General features: G+C 44.1%; 1 protein-coding gene across 3 annotated transcripts in view; it reads left to right on the forward strand.

Moving 5' to 3' along the window:
- The window catches only part of SH3GL2 (SH3 domain containing GRB2 like 2, endophilin A1), an 88595-nt gene that overhangs the window by 46920 nt on the left and 20921 nt on the right, over positions 1-20754 (forward strand). For all 3 annotated transcript variants that reach the window (XM_083420503.1, XM_083420502.1, XM_083420501.1), the window contains one exon: positions 18899-18967. In XM_083420503.1, coding sequence (XP_083276629.1) covers positions 18942-18967 — 26 coding nt within the window. In that variant the 5' untranslated portion in view covers positions 18899-18941. The remainder of the gene's footprint in view (positions 1-18898; positions 18968-20754) is intronic.

The raw sequence follows: 20754 nt of genomic DNA on the forward strand, positions 1-20754 counted from the left end.
CTTTATTTCCCCCCCAAAAAACTAGGTGCGCCTTATGGGACGGTGCGTCCTATAGGGCGAAAAATACGGTACGTAAGGCCTAACTTCTTATGTGTATTAAGTAAAAAAGATTGAATGTGTATGGGAAGAGCGAGCAAACTGGGGAAACATGCAGAAAAAGAACCCATGGTTATCACTGGTCTCTGGTGGGTTGGTCTTGCTATCTAGTCCCAGTTATGCAGGCAGCTACACATTGTCACAAGAATAATGCTGTAGTCCTTCTAGCTAACTGAGATAATGGCCCACAATGTCCCTGTCAGTACAATTCTTTGCATGTTTGCAAAGCCCAGCCATGTTCAATGTAGTAAGTTTGGTTAAAACTAGAAGCAAATCTCATAATTTGTCATTTAAATGTAGCAAGACATTTGTTTTGTTTGTCATTTAAACAAGTGATTTAAAAGCTGCAGCAGATGGCCATGCAAACCACTTGAGACTGACCACACAGAAAGATTCCTGATGGGAGGAGTGCCACTAGCGTCTTAATTCTGTCCTGAAACCAGCAGCTTCTTTTATTCAAAAATAGCCCCTTCTTCCCACATTTCCAATTGGCTTTCTTCTTTTTTTTTATGGTGATGCCTAGCAGAGCTTTGGTATGATGTCGTACTTCCTTAATAGCTGCTGTTCTTTGCATATTTAATCTGGGCTAATTTTAGGAGCTACTTCTCAGCGAAATTCCAGTTTAGAAGTGGCTTAATGCAGGAAGTCAGATTAATGAGCCTGAAGTTAGCAAATAGCTCTGCCTTCACAGAGAGCTAGTAGGAGCTGTAAGGGTGGATTCATACATAATTTGAAGCCATCAAGGGAAGAAATGGACTTTAAGTAGCTTCGTTGGCAAGGTGAACATAATTGCAAACCACATGGCATTATGCAGATTTCTATGCGGTTCTGTGCCTAGGGAGTTCTGCTAGTGGCATGGTTGCCATAGAAAAGAAAACATCTGAAGGACTTTTCAGATGGTCTAAACTGGAGGGCGTAGGGCAGAGGATATGGTACAAAACGGCTATGTCTGATTAAACACACACATCTGTTCTGCATGTAGTTTGTGGGCACATAGGCTGTGTACATGCTGTTGGGGATGGATTCCCCCACCCTCAATCTTCTGACTGTGCATATATAATAGCAGGAAAAAGGTAAATGACCCTTGGATGGTTAAGTCCAGTCAAAGGCGACTGGGGTTGCGGCGCTCATCTCACTTTCAGGCTGAGGGAGACAGTGTTGGTCCACAGGCAGTTTTCTGGGTCATGTGGCCAGCGGGACTAAACCGCTTCTGGCGCAACAGGACACTGTGACAGAAACCAGAGCACACGGAAACGCTGTTTACCTTCCTGCCCCAGTGGTACCTATTTATCTACTTGCATGCTTTCGAACTGCTAGGTTGGCAGGAGCAGGGACCGACCAACAGGAGCTCACCCTGTCACGGGGATTCAAACTGCCGACCTTTCTGATCGGCAAGCCCAAGAGGCTCAGTGGTTTAGACCGCAGCGCTACCCCTGTCCCTATATGTAATAGCACATTTAACAAATGTAGAGACCGTTTGGGTGGTAGTGTGAATACACGTAAGTCTTCTACATGCATAGAGACACATTTCCCTTATTACCGTATTTTTCGCCCTATAGGACGCACTTTTCCCCCTCCAAAAATGAAGGGGAAATCTGGGTGCGTCCTATGGGGCGAATGCAGGCTTCGCGGACCTCTCCGCAAACAGCAGGAGCGCTCCCGCTGCTTGCGGAGAGGTGCCTGCATGCTGGAGCCTGCGCGCGCTGAGCTCAGCGCGTCCAGGCTTCGCGGACCTCTCCGCTAGCAGCGGGAGCGCTCCCGCTGCTGGCGGAGAGGTGCCTGCATGCTGGAGCCTGCGCGCGCTGAGCTCAGCGTGTCCAGGCTTCGCGGACCTCTCCGCCAGCAGCGGGAGCGCTCCCGCTGCTGGCGGAGAGGTGCCTGCATGCTGAAGCCTGCGCGCGCTGAGCTCAGCGCGTCCAGGCTTCGCGGACCTCTCCGCCAGCAACGGGAGCGCTCCCGCTGCTGGCGGAGAGGTGCCTGCATGCTGGAGCCTGCGCGTGCTGAGCTCAGCGCGTCCAGGCTTCGCGGACCTCTCCGCCAGCAGCGGGAGCGCTCCCGCTGCTGGCGGAGAGTGCCTGCATGCTGAAGCCTGCGCGCGCTGAGCTCAGCGCGTCCAGGCTTCGCGGACCTCTCCGCCAGCAGCGGGAGCGCTCCCGCTGCTGGCGGAGAGTGCCTGCATGCTGAAGCCTGCGCGCGCTGAGCTCAGCGCGTCCAGGCTTCGCGGACCTCTCCGCTAGCAGCGGGAGCGCTCCCGCTGCTGGCGGAGAGGTGCCTGCATGCTGGAGCCTGCGCGCGCTGAGCTCAGCGCGTCCAGGCTTCGCGGACCTCTCCGCTAGCAGCGGGAGCGCTCCCGCTGCTGGCGGAGAGGTGCCTGCATGCTGGAGCCTGCACGCGCTGAGCTCAGCGCGTCCAGGCTTCGCGGACCTCTCCGCTAGCAGCGGGAGCGCTCCTGCTGCTGGCGGAGAGTTGCCTGCATGCTGAAGCCTGCGCGCGCTGAGCTCAGCGTGTCCAGGCTTCGCGGACCTCTCCGCTAGCAGCGGGAGCCAGCACTGGGCTCCCACGGCTTGCGGAGAGCTGCCTGTTTGGGGGTTGGGGTCGGGGGAAGCTCGGGCTTCCCCAACCCCGCGCCTGGGGGGGAAATAATTTTTTTCCTTTATTTCCCCCCCAAAAAACTAGGTGCGTCTTATGGGACGGTGCGTCCTATAGGGCGAAAAATACGGTATATGGGAACAGTGTTGTTGTTGTTGTTGTTGTTGTTGTTGTTATTATTATTATTATTATTATTATTACTACTACTACTACTATTCTATGCAGAAACTGCATTACAGTGGTACCTCAGGTTACATACAGTTCAGGTTACATACGCTTCAGGTTACAGACTCCGCTAACCCAGAATTAGTGCTTCAGGTTAAGAACTTTGCTTCAGGATGAGAACAGAAATCGTGCTCTGGTGGCGCAGCAGCAGCAGGAGGAGGCCCCATTAGCTAAAGTGGTGCTTCAGGTTAAGAACAGTTTCAGGTTAAGTACGGACCTCCTGAACGAATTAAGTACTTAACCTGAGGTATCACTGTATTTGCAAATGAACTAATTCTGTAGTTGAGGCTGAACATCTGGAATGTGCCACAGCCGCAGGCAGATGAGCAGTGCCGTGTATGGGGCCCATCATGAAATCAGTTGTAACCATGTGACAGGTTGTTTCTAAGGGCTCAGCCACACTTCTGCCTCAACAAAGGGCTCAGCCGACAACGACAAGAACCCGCCAACAGCAATCAAATCAATCAGGCTAACCTGACTCGAAAACACCCACCCACCCCACTCACACATGAAAACATAGTTCACCACAGCCAATCGCAACCAACCAACCACACCCTTGTCCAACCCCAACCTCTCTCACCCCCAAAGGAATACAAGTGAATAGTAAAGAGAACCCACACAAGAGATGCTGACACAAAACCCCACACATACAATAAGTAGATGAATAGAAGCATTGCCACCCAACCCCACCCCCACTCACTATGGCCCCCTCCACCTCTTTCCCCTTTTCTTCCTAATGTAACACTAATGTCTCACAACAAATGAAACTGATCTGTAGAAATTGCAACTTGAGACATTGCACATACTGTACTTTTGTAAACCAAGAAATCCTTAATAAAAATACATTTAAAAAAACCCCAAAAAACCCCAAAGGGTTCAGCCACGCTTCCGCTTCTCCCATGCCTAGAAAGCTTGGCTCTGAGCCATTCTCCACCAGTCTCACACTTTCTAGGAAGAGGTCTGAGCAGTTGTATGTTTGCTCTGTAACCTTTCCCTGAAAAATAAGCTCTTTACTTCTGAATCGGAACAAATAATTCATGGAAAACCCCATTGCCACTTGGGCCTATTCAGCAATATATGGTGGATTTCCCCAGGGGAAAGCAGTGGGGTATAGGGAGGTATGGAGGAGCCCAAAGTCATCCCATTAGTTCAAGGACTTCCCTCTGCACAACAGGACTTCCTCTCCCCAAATATGCTTTGGACAGTTGGGAGAACCCCAGAAAGATTTGCTTGGGGAAGGTCATGAGAAGGAAAGGAAGCCCCATTGCACAGGAGGAAAGACTTTGCACTAATGGGACTATGTTGTCCTAAGTGTTACAGGTTTGGGTGGCACCATTTTTTGGTGGAACTGATCTTGAAGTCTGGTTCAAATGCTAAGCTTCCTGCAGCAAAGGGATGAGGAGCTGATGGATGGGTATAGACATGATTGTTTGTTTAGTTGTTTAGTCGTGTCCGACTCTTCGGGACCCCATGGACCAGAGCACGCCAGGCACTCCTGTCTTCCACTGCTGGTAGCTTCGAGAACACTGTCCAACCATCTCGTCCTCTGTCGTCCCCATCTCCTTGTGCCCTCCATCTTTCCCAACATCAGGGTCTTTTCCAGGGAGCCTTCTCTTCTCATGAGGTGGCCAAATTCTTGGAGCCTCAGCTTCACGATCTGTCCTTCTAGTGAGCACTCAGGGCTGATTTCCTTAAGAATGGATAGGTTTGATCTTCTTGCAGTCCATGGGCCTCTCAAGAGTCTCCTCCAGCACCATAATTCAAAAGCATCAATTCTTGGGTTATCAGCCTTCTTGATGGTCCAGCTCTCACTTCCATACATCACTACTGGGAAAACCATACCTTTAACTATACGGACCTTTGTTGGCAAGGTGATGTCTCTGCTTTTTAAGATGCAGTCTAGGTTTGTCATTGCTTTTCTAAAGTTATGTTAAGAGAACCAATGTGGTGTAAGCCTAGACTTGGAGACCCACTGGGTGACCTTGCTTTTCTCATGCTCCCTCAGCTTAATCTACCTCAGAGAGCTGTTGTAAGGATTAAATAGGGAGAAGAGATCTGTGTGTGCCGCCGTGAGCTCCTTGAAGGAAAGGTGGGACATGAACCTCCCCCAAAGTCTTCTGTATATGACCTCCCCCCCCCCTTCCATAACAGCAAGTTTGTTGTTCGCTTGCTTCTGTTTAGATGATAGCACTGCAGACTACAAATGCCTGGCAGTGATCAGTAACAATGCTGGAGATTCTGTGAGTCACAGTACATCATCAGCCTCCAGCCATCTCTGCAAAGAGCGCCAGAGTTCTGTGAGTAGCAGTGACCTTTACTCCCTGTTATTTGGGGGACCAAAAATCCAGATCAGAAGCAAGAATATAAGAGTGCTTGTGATATGTCTGATCCTAGCCGAGGATATTGAACTGCTGGCAGAGGCTTCAGCTTGCATCACTTACTGTCACTGTAACATCTCTCAGGATAAAATATGGAGGAAAGGGAGAAGCACATATGCCAACTGAAACTCTTTGCTGGGCAGGTGGGACATTTCTTTTTCATTTATTTCAGTTGGACATTTTGTATACAGTCATACTTTGGAAGTCAAATGGAATCTATTCCGGAAGTCTGTTCGACATCCAAAACGTTAAAAAACCAAATTGCAACTTCTGATCAACTGCAGGAAGCTCCTGCAGCCAATCAGAAGCTGCGGAAGCCCCGTCAGATGTTCGGGTTCCAAAAGATTGTTCACAAACTGGAACACTCACGTCTGGGTTTGCGGCATTCAGGAGCACAGCGTCTGAGTTCCAGGACATTCGGAATCCAAGGTCCGACTGTATTGCTTAATTATGTTGATCTCTTAGCAGTGTAGAATCCAGTTAAAATTCCTGCTAGATTTTTTTTTTAAGGATTCAGTAGGCAATGGAAGTTCAGTGGGGAGAGGGCTTGTCTGACCTCAGCTACAAGGGAGTTTCATAAAATTAGGCCCACGTTTCTGGTGGTGGGAAAATAGGAAAGACTGGGATGAGGGATGTGTTATAAACAAACCCCAGCAAGAGCCCTGCTGCCCCAAGGGTTGTTGCTGGGGTGAGTTTCCGCTTGGGAGCAAAAGGAGTTCTCCATTTGCTTGCATAGGTAAAGGCACAGATCTAAATGCAAAACAAACCATTTCAATGTTGGTAAGAACATAAGAGTCTTAATCTCAGGGCTGTTGGTTCAAGCCCCACATTGGGCAAAAGGATTCCTCCTCTCCAGAGTTTTCCCCCGAGCAATCGGAGACTACGCCTGTGAGAAACCAACATCTCCTCCTCCCTTTTCATGCCTCTTCTGGTTCTGGGAGACCAGGGGAGAGGGGAGCTTGTCACAGCAGGAGGACGAGAGATACCCATGCCTCTTCACCAGCCTGACTCAATTCTGCCTCTTGGCCTTCCTCTTCCCCTGCTTCAGCTTCTGCCTCTGATTCTGGACTCTGCCAGCTCACTAACCCCTGTTACTTCTTTCCTGGTCTTCTCCCTCTGACCCCTTATTGTTGTCCCACCACCAATCCCTGGGCTCTGAGCCTCCTTCCTTTGGTGGTTCCTCAGCTGGTCCCTGCCACCATTCCTCTGAATCCAACCAGCCCATGACATCTGGCAATCCATCTCAAAATGTAAACAAGGGTGTCTAGAGGTCAGCTTTCACAATGCAGAGTCAATGTGAAAGGAGACATTGGGCACACAATTCTGAACTTTGGGTTAATGCATCCTGTGTTGTGCTTCACACTGCATTGCATATTTTGGCTGAAATGGAATCACAACTGTGCATGGCTACTCCAAACACAATATATGCCATCGTTGGCATCGTTTACCAAATTAATTTGCCTTGGAAGCATCAGCCAAATGAATAATGGTCACAGATCAAACATAGCACCAGACATACTGTTTTCCCAGCTGTAATGTTCCAGCTGTAGATATAGCTTTGCTAGTCAAGGGTACTGAATTAAGCACGATGCCATTGAGACTGCAAGAAAAATGAAACCTTTAATTTGTAGAGCTGTGGCTTATTAGGAAAGAAGCATCACACAGAGTTAGTATTAGAAGAAAATTAAATGAACTGTGGGATGCAAACTAGTTTTAATCTATCTTGCAATTTAAAGGATCTTCCAAATCTGGTCGTGGAGAAAAATTCTCAATCACAAAAGCAATTCTGCAAAAAGTTATCTAACTCTTCGGCTCAGTAGAGCTTTATTCCTTTATAAAAGGAATAAAATAAAGATGCTGATTTGTTGATATTAGAAAACAGTATTTAGTTCCCGTCTATGTCAGATAAACATGAAATTTCAGAACTGCAGCTGAGAACTGCAGATAAAGAGAACACAGGTTGGGACTCAAGAAATTCATGTGGGATCTCTTTCAGTTGCAGCTTATTGGTTTTTAACCCAGTTGTAGCCAAGCTGTGGAACTCCACATGGGGCTGAACTATAGCTCCCACCATTCCTGACCATTGGCCATGCTGGCTGAGATTGATGGGAATTATAGGATAACAGGATAACAAGCTCCATTTTTATGTCTTTATATATTACATCTATATATTACCTTCCTCCCAAGGTATCCAGGGTGGTTTACAATTTTAAATATTTGAAGAAAGGCTATGAAATATTCCCAGACCAATTTCAGGAGCTAATAGCATGAGCTCCCTAGTTTGGGCTTCTCTTAACCAAACAGGTCTAATCAGTGACTTTGGTACAGGAAATACTTGTGAGATTGGCTGCTCAGAACATTGTTAGTATCTGGTTAAGAACATAGCAACATTCATCAAGAAGAAGGAATAAACCAAAATCACAGCCATAATATCACTTAGAGGATATGATATTAATTTGCACAAACGTTCTCCTACATTGTGCCTATATATTGGGGTTGTCCCCCCCCCCCCCCCGATGATGATATATGGTATTCAGCTAGGTTTTATTTAGAGTAGACCCATTGAAATCAGTGAACATGACCTGCCTGTCATAATGATAGGCATTTCGCTAGCAAATAAATATTGGCCAGAGCACGATGCATCTTTTCTACTCACGATGAGTAGTGTACTGGTTTGTCAGCAATCCTTCTGGATAGGCTGAGATGTCACATTACAGAAACAAAAAAACAAAACTACCCAACATTATGCACATGGAGATGGAATGACTCATGATTCAAGGCGAAGCTGGAGTGCTGTGTGTGCTCGGCATTATTCTGATAGCTTAGGGATATTTGAAGGAAGGTGTTTATCGGCTTCCCCTGGTTTGTTGATTGATTGGGATTTTGTGTGTGCAAATAAATAACATTAAACTGCAAGATAAATGAATAAAAATGCATTTATTCCATCTGTCTGTCTCCTTGCATTAACTATTATAACTTTGAATCTTCTCTGCTGCCTTTGATAGAGTCAAACCAAACTTTGTTTAGAATACTGTACTGCGCTGAAATTATTCATATTAGTCAGAAGTTCATGCTAGCGATTTCTGCAGCAATACAACAAAGGCACATCACAGTATTGGGGGGGGGGGTGGCAAGGGGATCCTGTGTATTTGCTGCTTATAAATGGTCCGTGTGTGTTGATTCTGCAGCTACCTAGGATCTGACAATGGACTTTAAGACTGGAATAAAATCTGTCATTTACCTTAAAGATGTGAAGGCTAGGATCCTAGGACTGGGATATTGCAGTAGCTTTAAATATACTAGGAATGTAAAATAATGAGTATCTTTATATTAAGGTGAATACCAAAGGATTCTCCAACTACCTACCAGGATAGAATAGTTGACTGCAACTACTAACTAAAACATCAAACAAACAAACAAACAAACAAACAAAAACAAACATACAGGCTATTCTTGAACACCTTATGCAATCTGCAACGGTTTCAAGTGCTCTCCTGTTCAGTTCTGCCCTTGAGCAGTTAATCTATTGTATTTCCTAGACATGCTCTCTCTCTCTCTCTGAAGATGCTTGGAGATAATGCACAACCTAATTTTACGTGCCTGTTTCAAAATAAAATACATCCTCCTTTTTAAATAGTAAGACTGTGTACACTCCATGCATTTAAAGCATTTTCCTCCTTCCCAGGAATCCAGCTCATCATAGAACTACAATTTCTAGCACCCTTAACAAACTACCATTGCCAAGATTCGGGGTGGGGGGGAATAATGATGCTTAAATTTATGATGTGTATGCAACCTAGGTGAGAGCCTAAATGCAGGTGGTAGATCTCAGACAACTGCCTTTCCTCAAAGGTGTTACATTGAGGCCGCACATGTATTACTGTGATTGCTTGATTAAATATGTGCATTTTTGTAGCCATCAGTGTCACATCAAAGCAGAGAGCATGGCAACATTTGAAATTTCAGAAGTGGCTGTGTCTGTTCTTCCTCCTTCCCCTGGAAGCCTATACAGTGGTATCTTGGGTTAAGAACTTAATTCATTCTGGAAGTCTGTTCTTAACCTGAAACTGTTCTTAACCTGAAGCACCACTTTAGCTAATGGGGTCTCCCGCTGCTGCCACCGTGCCGCTGCCACGCGATTTCTGTTCTCATCCTGAAGCAAAGTTCTTAACCCGAGGTACTATTTCTGGGTTAGTGGAGTCTGTAACCTGAACCATCTGTAACCTGAGGTACCACTGTATTTGTAGAAACCTTCACCTACCTAAATTGCAAACAACGAGAAATTTCAAAAGTTCTACATGTTCAGAATGATCTTAGCAAGCCTTGTAGCCCTGAAATATAGGTGGAGACACAGGCTGAGAAACTGCTCATAATTCTCTGTTAGCATTACCACCTAAGATGACTTGACCAGCCTCCACAGCAGTTCATACCCAGGGAGAGCGTGCTTGCATGCGAGGAATGGTGCGTTCTGGTTAAGTTCAGCTATCAGGATATCTGCTACCAGCTGGTGAGAGCAAGTGATAACTTGTCAGCCAGATGATCAGGGATGCTAAAGCCGGCTTTCTGAGCAGAAATTTGGCAGCAGGGGGGAGGGGGAGACACACAAAAACAAAAGCTGCTCCTAAGGTCCGCATAAAACAATTGCACGAATACTTCCATAATGCAAATGAAGCAGCCTTGTTATTCCGAATGTTCCCTTTCTGCGTTATCACTTGAACTGTTGCTGACTTGGCATTATGCTACGCTATGCAAATCTCTTCCCCCTGAAATTAGCAACATTGATTTACTTTTAGGATGTGCCGTGTGTCCCTGGCTGACATCATTTGTCCTGCGGCGTTGCTGACCTTGTGCACGGCAGATCTGCTGTATCGTGAGGGACTTTCACGCCGCTGCTCTTTCTGTCCTCCCACGCAGACGTTGCCTTTTGGTCCCCGGTGGATGTGTAGCTTTTAGGTGGAATGCAATAGCACTGCAGCAGAGACTCTGCAGCGGTGGGCTGGAAGAATACGCATCAGGGCCGTTGCTGCCAAACTAGGTACCGGCTATGGCTCAAATCCTTTGCTCTTGTTCTTTGCTGCCTGAGTCACAGGAATGTACTAGATCGTGCAGCCTTAAACTGCTGAGCAAGGCTAGAAGGAATCTTATGTTAAAAGTTGTGTTTTTTTTTAAAGAAATCACCACCAGATAAACTGAAATCAAATGCTAATTCCAAACAAGGGGAACTTGGGTCTTCCAGATCAATCAATCAATCAATCAATCAATCAATCTTTATTACGGTCCAGAGACCCAACAAATCATTACAAAGCAATACACAATTCATACAGCCTACCTCCAGGTTAAACAAGCATTTTGTTCAGACTTAAAGATAGGCATCATTGGTTCTTGCAACCACCGATAAAAACTTTGCCACTGCTAATGTTCTAGCGTTTGTCCGGTCTTCCAATAGGAACCTGACATAGTGAGCCTCTGCTTTTCCCGGGAAAGGTACCAGCAAAGGTAATATCAGTTCAGCCCTGGCTTGCTCATATTTCGCACAGTGCAGCAAAATATGTTTTATAGAATCGATGTCTTGAGCACACAAGCAAGGTCTGTCCTGGTAGGGAACTCCTCTCAACCTGCCATCCAACACTGTAGAAGGAAAGACGTGTAGTCTGGCTTTGGTGAATAACCTTCAATAATTTGGTACTGTCAGGTTTTTAATGTAAGGTGTTAACTTAAAGACATGCCCATATTGTACTCCTACTGCCAGTGGACTACAGACTGCGTGTGATCGAGATCGCAAGTCACTGTGTGTATTATCCCATAATCTTTGCTTTAACGTCTTTAGGGCACCTTCATAACCCAGGTAATACAGTTGCGAGGGGGGGGGGGTGACAGACCAATAGAGGTGGCTTTTCTAGCCATGGTTTTCTGCCATTTGCTGACAAACTCCTCATTGGTCAGGTGTTGGTACAAACCCTTCCCTAGATCAAATACTGAAATCCTGAGCCAATGTTTTAGGGCAGCCCACCATGCTTTAGTTGAAATTGGGCATTCACCAGCTTCTAACAGAAGTATGGAGTTGGGGACACAGTTACATACCTTGGGTCTCCTGGATGTTGCTGTATTCCATCAGCCCAGAAGCATGACCACTGGCCAGTGATGGTTAGAGTTGTAATTTGGCAATGTCTCGAAGACCAAAAGTTCCCTTCCTATGTGCTGCTTTATCAGACTTGCCCTCTATGTGGTCTAAAAGTGGAAACCTTCACAAGTTAAACAATGGATGTTCTTTATTGCTGGGTGTCCATTGAGACAAACCTCGAATTCCTTGGGACCAGCATTAATTTCAGGGGGTCCTGAACCAGAGAAACTTGATATGTGAGAGTATGGGCAGATCTAGACCACATCTTTGAAGCACATTTAAGGCACAGTTAAAAACATGGCTTCCTCCTTAGAATCCTGGGAGCTGTAGTTTGTCAAGATTGCTGATAATGATAGAATCATTGAATTGTAGAGTTAGAAGGGAGCCTGAGGATCATCTAGTCCAACCCCAGCAATGCAGGAATCTCAACAAAAGCATCCCTGGCAGATGGCCAAGGAAGGAAGAGTCCACAACTTCCCAAGGTAGACCGTTCCACTGTCTCTTACTGTCAGAAAGATCTTCCTGAAGTGAAACTTAGTCAGAATCTCTTTTCTTGTAACTTCATGCCATTGGTTTGAATCCTGCCCTCCAGAGCAGCTCTGTGAGGGTAGTTCCGTGAGAGTGAAACTACAGGATTCTTTGGGGAAAGTGATGTCTTTTTAATGTGCATTGGATCTGCTTTACATGTTTGGTGTGGATCTGTGCTGGCTGTGGTGGAGGAAAATTACAAGCTCCTCCAGATCTAGAGCAGATAAGAAGTTTTCCATTTCTTTAGTTATTGGTGGTGGTAGGGTACTCAAATAAGACATTGCGCGGGGGCCTGTTTCCTACATTACTTGACAGCAGTCTTGGAAATGTCATGCCACTGGGAGCCATAGTCCATCTTGGTTTTCTTTTTTGTTTTTGTTTTTGCGGGTGTACCTGCATGGTGTATGCAGATATTGTTGCTGCATTAAAATGTACAAACTATTGTTAGGATGGCATATTAAAGATGAAGAAGTTAAGACGGTTATGATTAAATGGGCTAAAGATTTTGGTTATAATATTCAATTAGGAATGTGGGAAAGATGATGGACAAAAACTATTAATTTTACTGTATGTATGGCACTTAAGGAAAATTTCATGAAGATGATCTATAGGTGTTATTTGACACCGACCAAACTTGCTAAAATGTATAGGACCCAAGATAAGGTTTGCTGGGAATGTAAGGAAAAGGAAGGGAATTTATATCACATGTGGTGGACTTGTACTAAGATCAAAGCCTACTGGGATATGATATACATAATGAATTGAAAAAGGTATTTAAAAATACTTTTAGTTAAAAAAAAAACCCAGAGGCTTTTCTATTGGGTATAATAGGAGATGAAATTCCCCAAAAGGACTTAAATATATTTATGTATGCAGACCAAGATGATTGAATATGCAGAATTGGCGAAGCTGACAGGGGAAATCCGAAAGCAGTGTGATGAACTGTTTGAAAAGGACTGGAGTAAATTCTTGCAATATATGAAGGGACATTGTAAACATTTGAAAACGTTTGCAGGATTGATTTAAAATATTTTGTAACGTTATGATTAGATACCTCTTTACAAATATTTGAGTTGCTTTATAAGCATAGAAAGAAGCTAAATAGGATAATAGAGAAATGCTAATAGAGAAATGCTAAGATTAGTATTTATAAAAGCTGGGGAATGGGGGGGGTCGATGCTCTGATTGAGCAAAGACGTATGTGATGATAAACTTTTATTTTGATTGTAATTTAAAAAATAGAAAATTTGATAAATATTATTTTAAAATTACATTTTCAAGGTGCACACGCAAAAAAATCTAGAATGACAACTTAAAAAACAACATTTGAAATGGCTTCAAAAAAGAAGGCAGCAAATAAATGTGAGAACCCTGAATTATTCAAAAGAGAAGATGTGCAGTTAAGATCTTTACAAAACAGAAGGCAGATTTCTGTATTTATTTATTTTTAAAAAGCAACTTGCAATTACGCACTATCCTGGCGTTATTAAAAGAAGCATGAAAATGTTCACTTGAACTGCTCTTTGAGGACAGGTACTCTAACTAGGGTGAGAGGATGATACTGAAACCACGTTATATTTGATCCCCTCTTTTGTCATAGGAGTAGCGATAGATTAGTTACGGTCACCTTCATGTGTTAAAAGTCCTTGGAATGCCATTCCCTTCATCGGTCTCCTCTTTAGTTGCCGAGGTACTTAGACCAACACTGTGTTTTAAAATAAGTAAATAAATGATAAACCACTGAAGTTGTCAAGGATGTTGCTTCAGGGTTGATGTGACCAAGCATTGGTTACTCTGGCTGTGCTCCAAGTTGAATAAAGAACATTTAGTTTTCAAGTTATTCTCCTGTACGATATTGCAGGACTCTTCTCTCTCCCTGCCCTCCGATTCTCCCTTCAGTAGATTGCCAACCATTCCAATTCTTGCCTGGTTTGTTCTTGGTTAGTATGGGAAATAGAAGGAACAAGATGCTGGTCAGTTGGGGGTGGCCTGCAGTGGGGCTGGGCAGCTATTTTTCTGCCACTTGGGATGCAAAGATGCTAGGTAGACAACCCCTACACTGTTCTGCCCACAAGAAGCTGCCCTTTCTTCGTCCTGCAATACTACAGATGACCATAAGGTTTATAGATTCAGGTAGGTAGCTGTGTTGGTCTGACAGTCGAAATAAATAAAAAAAATTGTCCAGTAGCACCTTAGGTAAAGGTAAAGGGACCCCTGACCATTAGGTCCAGTCATGACCGACTCTGGGGTTGCGGCGCTCATCTCACTTTATTGGCCAAGGGAGCCAGCGTACAGCTTCCGGGTCATGTGGCCAGCATGACTAAGCCGCTTCTGGCGAACCAGAGCAGTGCACAGAAACGCTGTTTACCTTCCCGCCGGAGCGGTACCTATTTATCTGTTTGCACTTTGATGTGCTTTCGAACTGCTAGGTGGGCAGGAACAGGGACCGAGCAACAGGAGCTCACCCAGTCATGGGGATTCAAACCGCCGATCTTCTGATCGGCAAGTCCTAGGCTCTGTGGTTTAACCCACAGCGCCACCCGCGTCCCTAGTAGCACCTTAGAGATCAAGTAAGTTTGTTCTGGGTCTAAGCTTTCGTGTGCATGCACACTTCTTCAGATACACTGAAACAGAAGTCACCAGGCCCTTATATATAGTGGGAGGGTGGGGTGGGGTTTTTCTCAGAAGGGTAGTAGGAGATGGGTGATTGACTTAATGGGTATGGTAAACCTGTTGATGACTGTTAACGACTGCAATTAGTCCTACAGGAAAAACAGTAGACAACAGATTTACCATACCCATTGACTCAATCACCCATCTCTACAGTGGTACCTCGGGTTACATACACTTCAGGTTACAGACTCCGCTGACCCAGAAATAATACCTCGGGTTAAGAACTTTGCTTCAGGATGAGAACAGAAATCATGCTCTGGCGGCGCGGCGGCAGTGGGAGGCCCCATTAGCTAAAGTGGTATCTCAGGTTAAGAACAGTTTCAGGTTAAGAACGGACCTCCAGAACGAATTAAGTTCTTAACCCGAGATACCACTGTACTACCCTTCTGAGAAAAATCCCACCGCACCCTCCCAGTAAATATAAGGATCTGGGGACTTCTGTTTCAATGTACGGTGGTACCTTGTGATAAGTACTTAATTCGTTCCAGAGGTCCATACTTAACCTGAAACTGTTCTTAACCTGAAGCACCACTTTAGCTAATGGGGCCTCCTGCTGCCGCCGCGCCGCCAGAGCACAATTTCTGTTCTCATCCTGAAGCAAAGTTCTTAACCTGAAGCACTATTTCTGGGTTAGCGGAGTCTGTAACCTGAAACGTATGTAACCTGTATCGTATGTAACCCAAGGTACCGCTGTATCTGAAGAGGTGTGCATGCACACAAAAGCTTATGCCCAGAACAAACATAGTTGGTCTCTAAGGTGTTACTGGACAATTTATTTATTTATTTCGTGAGGTTTATGTTTATTCAGACATGGGGCACTCCAGATCCAAACAGCCTTAAATTCATCCCAGGGAAACTGGTGCTGGTATCTAGAACTGCAGAATTCTCCTCTGATACATATTGCTCACCCTTAGCAAGACAGCTCTTCAGGGCTGAAGGAATTGAAAGCACCTTCTTCTTTGCAACAGGCCTTGCCACAGTCGCAAAGAAAAGCGAAGATGTGGATTGGCATTTAATAAAGCCATATATTTATGCAACTATTATGCTTAACATCAAGCACCAGCCAGCCAACCCTGACTGTAAAAACCCATTCTCACGGCGTCTTAATTTCTCACACTCCGATTTCAAGCAGAGCTTTTGTCACCTGGCGGTGGTCTCATTTAGCTTTTCAATTTCAATATGAGAGATAAAGCCCGAGCAATAAGAAATCATTTGTATTCCTTCAAGGCAATTGCGTGGCAAATGTCACCCATTAGCGTAGAGGATTAACACTGTTCTCTCTATGTGTAGTTCTATTTGCAAGAGTGAGAAAAAACACAATGCTAAATGGACAGGTGCATATGGATATGGCATGGTACAGGGATGGGAAAACCTTTTGCGGTCAGAAAGACCACAAAGGTGGGTGGAACAATAGAGGAACTCTTACCTTTATACAGTAGGGTTTACGCGAACTGTGCAAAAATCAGACGTTTCTACAACAGATTTCTCCATCCTCCATTCAGGTCTGTTTCCAGGCACAATTCAAAGCGCTGGTTATGACTTATAAAGCCCTTTACATGTTTAGGTCCAAGCTATCTGAAAGATCATATTCTCCCTTATGAACCTGCCCAGGTTCTGAGATCTTTGTGGGAGGCACTTCTCTCACCCTGCCACTTTCACAGATACGCTTGGTAGGGATGCAGGACAGGGCCTTCTTGGCAGCTGCTCCCAGACTTCGGAACTCTCTCCCTGGAGAAGCCAGACTGGCTCCCTCCTTGCTGTCCTTCCACTGGCAGGTGAAGACTTTCTTATTCCAACAGACTTTGGGGAGCTGGCTGCTTTCAGTGAAAGGGCTGGTGCCATGCTGGGTTTTATTATAATTATTTGTATGTTTTTGAGGGGGAGGGGGGAGATGAGGAGGAGGAGTCAGAGATTTAATGGAATCATTTTTTTAAATCATTGCATTATTTCTACGTTTTTAGCTGTTATTATTTTATCTGTAACTTGCACTGAGTCCATGTCAGGGAACAAGGCTGAGGAGTAGTAGTAGTGATGATGATGATGATGATGATGATGATGATGATGATAGACATCAGGGGAAGGGGTTATGTATATTGTTAAATATAATCCATTTCATTGGCAAAAAGAATAGATTACATGGGAAAGTAGCTGGAATTGACACCCACAGGATTAATTTTTCATTTCTAGCTATTGCAAATAGTTGTTTCGACTGAGATGCATTATAACGATACTAAATCCTGCTCTTAACCTTGACTTTCAGTTTCCATGTGCAAAGCATTCTGCAAACTAAACCGGTAGCACTTGAAACAGGAAAGAAAACATGGGAATAGCCACCATTTAAAGCACTGCAATCTTTCTTAACCAAGAAAAGTTTTAACAGTCTCCAATTTTGAATATCCTGTTTTATTGGGGGGGGGGGTCAAAGTTTTGCCTCTTAAGCTGTTTCAAATCATAATAATCAGTTCTAAAGATTTTTAGCTGCAATTTAAGGTTTGATAAGAGAGATGCTTAGGCACAATGTTTCTGACTTGGCAAATAAATCTCTAAGCCAGTAGCCAATTCAGTATGTTTCTGACAGGACATCTCTCAAATTACTGAAAAAAGCAGCATACCAACTCCAACAATATTTAACATTGACTGAAACACGTCTCACTTTCAGATTAGTACGTCCTGATTCTGCAAATGTTTCTATAACTATTCTGGAAAGAAAAGGTGATAGTGAACACCCTTGATTTATTCCCCTGTGCAGGCAGACTTGAGGTGAATATAACTGGGCAATAACTGCTTCAAAAAAACTGTCTCCAAAGTAATCTTAGAAGGAAGTTCCATTCAAACTGCTGAAAAGCTTGAAGATGTCTAATTGGATTAGAAACATTTAGGATTTAGTTTGGGGGCACCATGGTAGACCACATTCAGTGCCCTCCTGACTGAATTGCTGGATGGGCATAAAGAACATTATTTACGCATTTCAGAATGAACTGATTAAATCTTGTTAGTCATCATTATCAAGAAAATGGTTTTCTCACTTAACGTTGCTGCCAAAAAAGATCTATACATCATGATTTATCAACGTGAACAGGCTGTACAAGTGCATTGATTGAGGGTCCTTATCTGGTTTGGGTGCAACAACGTGTCTGGATTGCTTCCAAGAAGCAGGAATAACACTTCCATCCAGGATAGAATTAAGCAGAAGTGAAAGATGAGGGACTCAGATATCTGCTACATGTCCGTAAACTCTTAAGTTAGACCATCATTACTCAGTATTTACTATTTTAAGGTGTGTGGGGGTTGTTGTTTTTTGGAAAAATTCAGCATCAACTTCTTCAGCTACAATGGTCTGATTCAGATCACCTTGATGCTCTGCTTTTAGAGCCGTTCTGGTCCAGCTCCATGTCATCAAGTGATATAATTAGATTGTCTAAAGAAGCCCAGTATATAGTATCGCCCGCTTTGGAAGTCTTCCTTGAAATCCATTGTGAGTGTGGATTTCATGCATAGAATGCCTTTTGAAACCTCTAAAGCTATGGTCTCGTGCTCTTTTCCTTGCCTTGTATAAATCCTTTACAGGAAGATATTCTGACTCTGTTGATTATTAAGCCTGATGGTGACAAAAGTGTATTTCTGGCTTGCAAACAAAATCATGATGCTTAAGAACAATCACCGTCACCGATCCTGGCACAATTGCACTAGCTGCCAATTAGGTTCCAGGTGTGATTCAAAGTGCTGGTGTGGATTTACAAAGCCTTACATGGCTCAGGACCTCAATACCTTAAGGATGGCCTCTCCTCATATGAACTGACCTGGACCTGAACTGACTTGTCACCTGAGGCCCTTCTCTATGTCCCTCCCTCCCAGAGAGGTTTGGAGGGTGGCAACAAGAGAACGGGGCCTTTTCTGCGGTGGCTCTCCAGTTGTGGAATGCTCACCCCAGAGAGGCTTACCTGACACCATCATTACATGTCTTTAGGTGCCAGGCACAAACATTCCTCTTTACCCAGGCCTATGGCTATTAAATAACCTACAGCCTGTGAAAGTGTGGGGGAGAGGACTGCTGTTATATGCTTTTGTCATGTTCTGTAATGTGTTTTTAAAGTTGTTCACCACCCTGGGAGCTTTTGGTAAATGGTGGCATATAAATGGAATTAATAATAATTTTAAGACATCACTTCATCCTTGCTTCCTTCAAGGAAAGGCATTCTATGCTGGGAATTAAAGTCTCATATCAAAGCTCCTTCTGGCTTATCAGTTTCACCTGGATTTATCTTGTTTTGCTTTTCTTTGTCTGCAGAAAGTGAGTGAGAAGGTTGGTGGAGCAGAAGGAACCAAGCTAGATGAGGATTTCAAGGAAATGGAAAGGGTAAGTCTGAAAGACTGCTATTACATCGTTCATATTATTTCAGCAATGCCTGATATTAAAGCACTGTTGCAATTAGAGCCAAAATGTATAGTTGATTAATCATTTGGAACAATTGATTAAAACCCTTTTGAATGCTATTTTAAAAATGTGCCTCTATTTTCAACCAAGAAATAAAAATAACAGGTGGGCAGATCCTAATTCAATTAATGTAGGGTTCTCCATGTATGGCTGGGCAGCGTTTACACATTTGGAGATTTCCCATGACATCTTTTTCTGGCAAGTGTTCTTACTTAACACAAAACAAAAAATGCTGCTAGACAGGCTGCTGCTTACAAGACGAGTCTTTGGTAGCAGCCCACCAAGACCATGTGGTTTTGATGCTCTCTTTACAAGTAAGGAGTAATACAGTCATCAAGTAGGACAATCTGTCATTGCAAACCTGTACACACATTGTGTGAGCTTGAGCATGTGCAAGGAGAAATTAAAATCATTTGGAGAGAGGAAAGGAAATCTGCTTTATGCTTCACCATAAAAGGAATCCAAAGAATTCTCTTGACACGAGAACCAGAAGAGTAAGCTTGCATGGCAATGCTGCAATTCAAAGCTTATCCCGGTTCATGTCTGTTTGAAGTGATGTTTAGGAAGCTCTCTTTATCAACAGGCCTGCGGTTGTAGATCTAAAGTAGCCCAAACCATATGCACAGACACTGACATGTTTTACTTGAAAAACAATTATTAAAGCACCGTTGCAATTAGGGCCAAAATGTATAGTTGATTAATCATTTGGAACAATTGATTAAAAACCTTTTGAATGTTATTTTAAAAATGTGCCTCTGATTAATTGATTGCACGGGCAGCAGATTTCAAGGGGCAGATTTCATTTTTTTGAAAAGTTTGTTTTAAGTACAAGCTTTTACAAAGCCACAAATGACAGGCACCATTTTAGCGGGGGAGGGTATCTCTTTTAAGATGGTGCTTGTTGTGATTTGTGTGTGCTCCATCTGGAAACCAACTCTGCTTTTTAATAATAATAATAATAATAATAATAATAATAATAATAATAATATATATTATTTGTATCCCGCCCATATGGCTGGGTTTCCCCAGCCACTCTGGGTAGCTTTCAACAAAGATTAAAAATACATTAAAATGTCACACTTTAAAAACTTCCCTGAACAGGGCTGCCTTCAGATGTCTTCTAAATGTCAGGTAGTTGTTTATCTCTTTGACATCTGGTGGGAGGGCATTGCACAGGGTGGGCACCACTACCGAGAAGGCCCTCTGCTTGGTTCCCTGTAGCTTTGCTTCTTGCAGTGAGGGAACCGCCAGAAGACCCTCAGCACTGGACCTCAGTGTCCGGGCAGAACGATGGGGGTGGAGACGCTCCTTCAGGTCTACTGGGCCGAGGCCATTTAGGGCTTTAAAGGTCAACACCAACACTTTGAATTGTGCTTGGAAACGTACTGGGAGCCAATGATAGTTGACTTCAGAATGATAGTTGACTTCATTTTTTTTGTTATTAACATTTAATCCCCATGTTCTTCCCACCTCCTCACAACAAACCCGTGAGGGAGGTCAGACTGAGAGACTGTGCTTGTTCCAGTGAGCTGCGTCGCCGAGTGTGGATTTCAACCATTGCAAGAAGGAAAACCAAGACCTACTTAACCTGGGACTTAACCCCATTGAATTCAAAAGGACTTAACCTCGGAACAGGCATGCATAAGACTGCATTGCTAGTAATTCAGGCGGCAATCTCGTACCTACCCAGGGATAAGCTCCATTGAAAT

This window comes from Podarcis tiliguerta, assembly GCF_965153285.1.
Source record: "Podarcis tiliguerta genome assembly, chromosome: 17".
In the NCBI taxonomy this organism is placed as follows: Eukaryota; Metazoa; Chordata; class Lepidosauria; order Squamata; family Lacertidae; genus Podarcis; species Podarcis tiliguerta.